At 58.5% G+C, this 7,785-nt stretch overlaps 2 protein-coding genes across 3 annotated transcripts in view; one reads left to right on the forward strand and one right to left on the reverse strand.

The window, feature by feature from the left end:
- LOC102426030 (double C2-like domain-containing protein gamma) overlaps positions 1–2,205 on the forward strand; it is a 4,258-nt gene extending 2,053 nt beyond the window's left edge. Inside the window, exons 7-11 of the mRNA XM_014467841.2 lie at positions 676–689; positions 1,197–1,345; positions 1,448–1,529; positions 1,700–1,796; positions 1,875–2,205. Of these exons, the coding sequence (XP_014323327.1) occupies positions 676–689; positions 1,197–1,345; positions 1,448–1,529; positions 1,700–1,796; positions 1,875–2,008 (476 nt within the window). The 3' untranslated portion in view covers positions 2,009–2,205. The remainder of the gene's footprint in view (positions 1–675; positions 690–1,196; positions 1,346–1,447; positions 1,530–1,699; positions 1,797–1,874) is intronic.
- A 206-nt stretch (positions 2,206–2,411) lies between these two features.
- Positions 2,412–7,785, reverse strand: part of NDUFV1 (NADH:ubiquinone oxidoreductase core subunit V1) — a 6,126-nt gene continuing 752 nt past the window's right edge. The window contains exons 2-10 of one of the 2 annotated variants that reach the window (XM_023743830.1): positions 6,925–7,007; positions 6,681–6,851; positions 5,539–5,722; positions 4,365–4,554; positions 3,781–3,993; positions 3,446–3,612; positions 3,069–3,150; positions 2,780–2,947; positions 2,412–2,676 (exon numbers count right to left, since the gene is read on the reverse strand). In XM_023743830.1, coding sequence (XP_023599598.1) covers positions 2,426–2,676; positions 2,780–2,947; positions 3,069–3,150; positions 3,446–3,612; positions 3,781–3,993; positions 4,365–4,554; positions 5,539–5,722; positions 6,681–6,851; positions 6,925–7,007 — 1,509 coding nt within the window. In that variant the 3' untranslated portion in view covers positions 2,412–2,425. The remainder of the gene's footprint in view (positions 2,677–2,779; positions 2,948–3,068; positions 3,151–3,445; positions 3,613–3,780; positions 3,994–4,364; positions 4,555–5,538; positions 5,723–6,680; positions 6,852–6,924; positions 7,008–7,785) is intronic. The other variant, XM_006102487.2, reaches the window with a different exon arrangement.

A 7,785-nucleotide genomic window follows, 5' to 3' on the forward strand; every position in this document is an offset into this window, starting at 1 on the left:
GCCTGGGGTACTCGGGCATCAGGCAGATGGGGAGGTGGGCTTGGAGACACTGAGGCCAACCCCCCTATGTTCTGCGAGTGCTCGGAGCCCTGGGGGGCAGCCAGGCCAGAGGATGTGTGGGGCACTGGGATACGCAAAGCCCGCAGGGGCAGAGACCCGGGCCACCTGGAGGCAGGTGCTGAAACTGATGGGGTTTGTCTGTGGCCAGAGCAGCTGGGAGGGCAGGAGAGAATGGACAGGTGGGACTCACTGGCTGCTCCCAGGGTTCAAGGTGGGTGCCATTCCTGGGGCTGGTAGCCCTAGATAAGCCCTTGTCAGGAGGCAGTGACAGTAACTGGAGGGGCCCCAGGGGAGACCAAAGACTAGGCCAGAACCCCTTTGGCCTGGGAGGGGCAGGGATGCTGCAAGGCTGAGGCAGGACTGGCCCAGGCCCCTCTGGGATGGAAGGTCCAGTGCTGCTGCCCTGCCCCCTAGTGGAGCCACAAGTTACTGCAGCTGATGCCTAAAGGCCAGGCAAGTCCCACCTCCGTGGGGCTGGTGACTGGTGCCACCCACTTCCTGTCCCACTCACTGCAGTGCGGGGGTGCACGACAGGTGCCCACGGGACACTCCCATAGGAAGAACTAAATGTTAGCACGGTGATTGGACTTCCTGCAAATCGACTCCTATATTAAGAATGGGAGGAACATGTCCTTCCCAGCCTCCCCCGGGACTCCTCGTGGAAACACCAGGGGCCGAGAGTGGCAAAAGGCATTCAGCATCTGGTCCCCAGGATGGAGGGGGGTGAGGAGGGCAGGTGTTGAGTGGAGAATAGCCTCTCGGAGCTGCTCCCGAGACATGGGCTTTACCCGTAGGAGGGGGGCGTGGGCACCTAGTGGGAGGCCATCAGGAAGGGCCCGGCCTGTCTGTGGCTCTCAACATCAGTCCCCTTCCTCTCCACGGCAAAGATGGGAACTGCCCAGTCACGTGGCCTGAGCAAGCCCCTCCCCTTCTTAGGTTCTGGAGGGAACAGGTGACCCGTCCAAGTCCCTTCCAGGGCACCAGGTCCATGAGTTTGTGAAACTGAACCATGAAGTTAAATCATTGGCCCCTGACTTCTTTGCAGCCAGTCTGAGCTCTCACACCCTGGCCGATACTGGTGGGTGGGTGGGTGGGTTTTGGGCCGCAGGGGTTGACCCCAGCCTACCCTGCAGGAGGTGGCAGAGGTGGCCGGGGAGGAGCGCGGGCGCATCCTGCTGTCCCTGTGCTACAGCTCTCAGCGGGGCGGCCTGCTGGTAGGGGTGCTGCGATGCGCCCATCTGGCCCCCATGGATGCCAATGGCTACTCGGACCCCTTCGTCCGCCTGTGAGTGTGAACAAGGTGGACAGGTGGGCATGGGGATTCCTCAGAGCCCTTCTGGGGCTCACCTCTCCAGAGCCACACCTAACCTGACCCCATCCTCCCCAGATTCCTGCATCCAAATGTGGGGAAAAAAACTAAATATAAGACCAGTGTTCGGAAGAAGACCCTGAACCCCGAATTCCATGAGGTAGGCCAGGGCCAGGCCAGGGCAGTCCTGCTGCACCGGGGTGGGGGAGGTCAGCACGCCGCCTCAGTCAGAAACACAGGTCCCAGCTGACCCGAGTCCCTACCAGCCTAGCCTGTTTCTGAAGCTGGGAAGGACCGAGGCTGCCCCTTCCTTCCTGTCTCCTCCGGTAGGAGTTCTTCTACGCAGGCCTCAGGGAGGAGCTGGCCCAGAAGACCCTGCTGGTGTCTGTATGGGACTATGACCTGGGCCCGGCCAACGACTTCATTGGTGAGTGGGGAGGCAGGGGAGCTGGGTGGGGGCCCAATGGGCTCCCACACATCTCCTGACTCCTATCCCCCAATCCAGGCGGGGTACAGCTGAGTGGCCGGGCCGGTGGGGAGCGCCAGCGGCACTGGAGAGAGTGCCTGGGCCACAGTGACCACCGGCTGGAGCTGTGGCACCCGCTGGACGGGAGTGCGCCCCTCCAGCTCAGCGACTAGCTGGGGCGCCTGCGTGGCCCTGCTCACTGCTCCTCCCCAAACTGACCCAGACGCCTCCACAGAGTTGGGAGGAACCAGGGCTGCCTCACCCACATGCCCAGCCCCTAGTCAAATTGTTTCCTTCCTCCACCCCTTCCAGATGTGCCCAGTGCCCCCTCAGGAAGCAGGAATAAACCTCTCCTCCAATCCAGACTAAACCAAGCCTATTCTTTCCTGGCCCATCACCTCACAGGGCAAACTGGACCCTGCTCTCCTTGTCCCCACCCTCAAGGGCCCAGGTGTGGACCTCAGGCCACAGCTTTGCCCTCCCCCCCACCGCTTCCTGCACTGAAGGCTGGGTGTTCAGGATGGTCTAGGACAGACTCGCTGACCCATAGGAGGCCAAGGTCTGGATTCATGGCATGAGCTTGAGCTGGCCTATCCTTTCCAAGCCTCCCCACCTGGGAAACAGGCCCCATGAGTAATGGACCTCAGGTGCAGGGGGAGAGCAAGGCCACAGAGAAGCTTCAACAGGATAGTGGGCAGCACTTGCTTTATTGTCCCGCCGTCTGGATGATGGACACCAGCCCAGGGCAGCAGGCTCAGGCGGCGGCTTGCCTGACCTGGTGCTGCTGGGCAAACCGCTGCATCCGGTCCTCGAGCTCCGGCCGGAAGTGTCGGATGAGGCCCTGGGAAGGGGTGGGAGCACTGTGTGAACCAGGGTCTAAAATCCCCAAGGCCCTGGGTTCTCAGCAGCCCCACACTAGTGCCACAGAGCAGGGCAGTGAGTACCTGCACGGGCCAGGCGGCCCCGTCGCCCAGGGCACAGATGGTGTGACCCTCTATCTGCTTGCTGATCTCCCACAGGGAGTCGATCTCGGCCGGCCGGGCGTCCCCCCTCACAAAGCGGGCCATCACCTTGTTCATCCAGTCCACGCCTGCAGCCACAGTAGGAAGAGACTGAGAGAGGCCACAGCAGGCCGGGCAGCATCTGTTCATTCAGGGTCCAGAGCCCACCCCACCTTTGACCTCTGCCCAACCCAGGCCAGGGTGAGCCACAGGGAAAGCCCCACGCGCTCACCCTCGCGGCACGGGGTGCACTGGCCACAGCTCTCGTGCTTGTAGAACTCAATGAGGCGGGCGATGGCTTTCACTATGTCCGTCTGGAGACCAAGGACAGTGACAGGTCCCCAAGGCCTGAGCCTCCGTCCCCAGAAGCAGCCCCTTCCGACTCCCCCAGTGTCCTGCCACTCCCCGCCCCGCCCTGGGCATCCTGCACTGCCCACTCTCCATGGCACCCTGCCTCAGAGCAGCCTTGCTCCCCCCTTGCCCACCTATATCTCAGGCTGTAGGGTCTGGGACAAAAGAGCTGGCAAGTTCTCAGAGAAGCCACGGGAGGGGAACCAAGCAGGCTGGCAGGAGGGGAGGACCGGGTGGGAAGCGGGGGCCAGCCCTTACCGAGCGATCCATGACGATCACCGCAGCCGTGCCCAGACCAGTCTGTGCCTGCACCAGCGCGTCGAAGTCCATCAACACCGTCTCACACACGGACTTGGGGATCAGTGGGGTGGACGAGCCGCCGGGGATCACAGCAAGGAGGTTGTCCCAGCCACCCGTGACACCCCCTGGGTCCCAGTCCCCAAAATGATGGGTGGTCAGGGCTGGGACCAGCAAACCTGCCTGGTCCTGAGCCCAGGGCCTATCAACCCCCGCCCCAGCCCCAGGCCCTTCCAGCCCTGGCTCTCTCCCCGGATGCCCAGCCCTGACCCTTGCCCCCTGGCCCCAGGCCTCACCCGCATGCTTTTCAATCAATTCCTTCAATGGCACTGACATCTCCTCCTCCACGGTGCATGGGTGGTTGACGTGGCCAGAAATGTTGAACAGCTTGGTGCCCGAGTTACGCTCGCGGCCAAAGCCAGCGAACCAGGCACCCCCTCGGCGGCAGATGGTGGGGGACACAGACACTGTCTCCACGTTGGCCACAGTGGTGGGGCAGCCAAACACTCCTGTGAGGAAATGGGGCAAATCGGGGTGGGTTTCCTGGCAATGGGTCTGTCCCAGGGTCCTGTTCCCATGGCAGACAGCCCCCTTCTACTGCTTTATCATTCTCATCCCCACTGGACCCCCAAGCCCAGCAGGTCCTGCACTGCCTTGTTCACCCCCTGCCCTTTGCTCCCGGAGGGCTGGAGGGGACTTGGGTGTCTGGCGTGGGGGCTGAGGCAGGTGGCACCGGCGGAGCCTCTATGTTGTTGCCACCGACTCTGCGTCTGGCCCCAGTGCAGAAGGAACTCAGAAATTCCCTAAGAAAGACCAGTGGGGACCCGAACCCAGATCCCGCAGGACCCAGGACAAGGCCCAGGATCGGGCCGGATCTTACCCACGTCTGCGGGGAAGGGCGGCTTCAGGCGGGGCTTGCCCTGCTTGCCCTCGATGGACTCAATGAGCGCTGTCTCCTCCCCGCAGATATACGCCCCAGCCCCGCGCACCACGAACACGTCAAAATCATAGCCGGAGCCACAGGCGTTCTTGCCAATCAGACCAGCCTCGTAGGCCTCTCGGATGGCCACCTGTGGGGCAAGGGTGAGAGGGGAGGTCACTGTCCCCGAGGGCCTGGGGATACTGTGTGTGTGCGGGGGGCAGAGGGGAGGGGAGAATACAGGCCCATCACCAAATCCAGGGCTAAAGCCCCCTTTTGGCAGGAACGGAGGACGCTCTGGGAGGGGGCGAGGACTTGTACAGTGTGCATGCCATTGGAACAACAACTTAAAAATTCTCCAACTACATCTATTTTTAAAAGAACGATTTTAGAATCATGAAAAATTCAGCAAGTACTTTCTCTAGGTAGTGGGTCTGTGTGAGATTTTTCTCTTGTGTGTGTGGTTTCCTATCTTCACGATAAGTACTGCTTCTGCAATAGAGGGCAAGACCCTAGAGCAGTGGTCGGCAAACTGCGGCTCACGAGCCACATGCAGCTCTTTGGCCCCTTGAGTGTGGCTCTTCCACAAAATACCGACTTCTGCGCATGGGCCACGAAGTTTCAATTGCACTGTACGTGCGCGCCCGCACGTGGTATTTTGTGGAAGAGCCACACTCAAGGGGCCAAAGAGCCGCATGTGGCTTGCAAGCCGCGGTTTGCCGACCATAGTCCTAGAGGTTTAACTTTCAAGTACATAATAACAATAAATTTTATACGTGATGCTACTATGCGGGCCCTATACTACAGGCATCACCAGGCTAAGAATTACCTCTTGATCACTGACCCTTCCGCAGGAAATACGCCCTCTTATGAGTTCCCCAGCCCACCCACACCCTAGAAGTCTTGGAGCCCTGGAAAACCTCCCCCAAGCTGAGACTCTGGAGTATACTGGGAAGGCCCAGAGAAGGAGGCCTTTGGGAGCCATGTCCCAATCCTGACATGCAGGAGTGACCAGCACTCTCCCAGCGGGACCCCACACAGATTAGGCGCTAAAATCTAAGCATGACTATGCCAGGTAAGTGGGCGGTGAGTACACATGGAGCACCTCCTCTGTGATGTCCTTCCCCCAGCCCACCTGCAGATTGGAGGCCTCATTGTAGAATTCCCCACGGATGTAGATGTAGGCTGCACGGGCACCCATGGCCCGGCCCCCCACTAGGCAGCCTTCCACCAGCTTGTGGGGGTCGTGACGCATGATCTCCCGGTCCTTGCACGTGCCCGGCTCCCCCTCATCCGCGTTCACCACCAGATACTTGGGCCTGTGGGGGCCAGCAGGTCAGTTAGGCTACAGGGCCACCAGGGAGGGTCTTCCAACCCCCACTCTACCAGCCAAGCCTCAGAGATGTCTCCTCTGACAGCCAATCCCTCTCTGCCCTCCCAACATGTTCCCAGGCTTCTGCTTGCTCACCACCAATGACAGGAAGCTCACTGTCTAGCCCACCTTTGGGTGGCTGTGACCACAGGAAAGGTCTCGGTTCTGCTGTCCAAATGTCTCTCTTTGTGCTTTCCCAAGAGCCCAAATTCTGCTCTTGGTCACAAAGGGCTTTCTGAACCTCCACCATATCACTGAGGCCAGAAGGAAGTAAAGGAGCTGACATGTATCATTTGCTTTCTATGTGCTGACCAATGAGCAGGCCAAAAGCTATACAAACATTCTCTCTTTAATCCCCACAAAATATAATATCCATTTAAAGAAAACACTGAGGTTCAAAAAGGCCAAGAGACTGCCCAAGCTTAATGATTAGACGGCAGAGCGAGGAATTGATCAATTAAGTCATTTGAGTCAAAATCTTGTGCTGCCCTGACCAGGTGGCTCAGTTTGTTGGAGCACTGTCCTGTACACCAAAGGTTTTGGGTTCAATTCCTGGTCAGGGCACATACCTATATAGCAGGTTCGATCCTCCGTAGGGGTGTGCAAGGGAGACAACCGATTGATGTTTCTCTCTCACATCCATGTTGCTCTCCCTCCCTCCCTTCCTCTCTCTCTAAAATCAGTAAGCATATCCTCAGGTGAGGATTAAAAAAAAAAATCTTGTTCTGATTCTGCTACCCTTCGAGTCTCCCCTGAGCAACACCAGAGGGAACTGAGTCTCACCTACTTAAGCTCCGGTAACATTTTCCCACTTGATTCACTCCAAGGTAACAACCCAAAGCCCTGGGTAAGCCAAAGCCACCCGCAGGTTTCTCCTGCAACCCCATCTCCGCCTCTAAACACACCTGCCATCTGAGGGCTTATTCATGAAGCTCCACTTGAGGCCAGTGGGGAAGCCAGCGCCTCCACGGCCCCGCAAGCCAGATGTCTTGATCTCACCCAGGATCCAGTCAGGCCCCTTCAGCAAGATCTCCTTGGTCTTGTACCAGTCACCTCGACTCTGGGCACCTTTCAGCCTGGACAGAGTAGGGAAGGTGGTGAAGGGGAGGCCGTGCCCTGCGGCCCACCAGGCTAAGGGCACCATCTCACCTCCAGTCATGGCGTCCATACAGGTTGGTGAAGATCCGGTCCTCATCCTTCAGGGAGCCAAATGAGGTTTTCTTGGGCGCTGTCTGGAGACAAAGAGGGTCAGGAGGTCCAGCAGAGCTCTGGGATCATGAGGGGCCAGGCCAGAAGCTAAAGATTCTTAGGTCCCCCTGATTAGACGGGCTGGGCTGGGGAGAGGGCAGGAGCCTAAGCCTTAGCACCCTGGTAGCATCAAAGCTACCACCACCGCCTAGGAACCACTTCCTGTTCAGCAGGCACTAGGCTAAGCGTTTTACATCCAAAACCCTATTTCTTCTCATAACCCTGAGACAGGAATGAGTTGACAGAGGAGGAAACTGGGGCTCAGAGCATTATGTAAGGGCATATAGCCAAAAGCAGCAGATAGAATTTGAGCTGAGGTCTACCCGTGGCCAAAGCCCACAGCACCATACTACCACCCTGAGCCCAGTGAATGGCGTGTCCATTTCCCTGTCTGGCTGTCGTGCTGGACGGAACCTTGGTTAGGCCAGGGCCTTATGTTACTAGCTCTGCTGGAAGCCAAATGTGTTTACTGATGGAAAAGAAAGGCCTCACTAGGACTGGGTGGAGGGAGACCCACTTGGGATGAAATTGATGAGGAGAAGTGGGATCTGGAATTCTACAGAAGCCAGGGATGAGCACCCAGCTGAGAGTGCTGGGGAACCGGCTCCCAGAGCCCGACCCCCTAAAAGCAGTGGTTCTCAACCTTGGCTGCACATTAGAATCACCTGGGAATCTTTTTAAAATCCTGATTTCCGGGCCTCATCCTCCGGAAATTCTGTTTCTTTGTTACTAAGTTGTGGCCCACACCCCATAACAAAGAAA

The sequence above is a fragment of the Myotis lucifugus genome, unplaced genomic scaffold, assembly GCF_000147115.1.
Source record: "Myotis lucifugus unplaced genomic scaffold, Myoluc2.0 scaffold_415, whole genome shotgun sequence".
In the NCBI taxonomy this organism is placed as follows: domain Eukaryota; kingdom Metazoa; phylum Chordata; class Mammalia; order Chiroptera; family Vespertilionidae; genus Myotis; species Myotis lucifugus.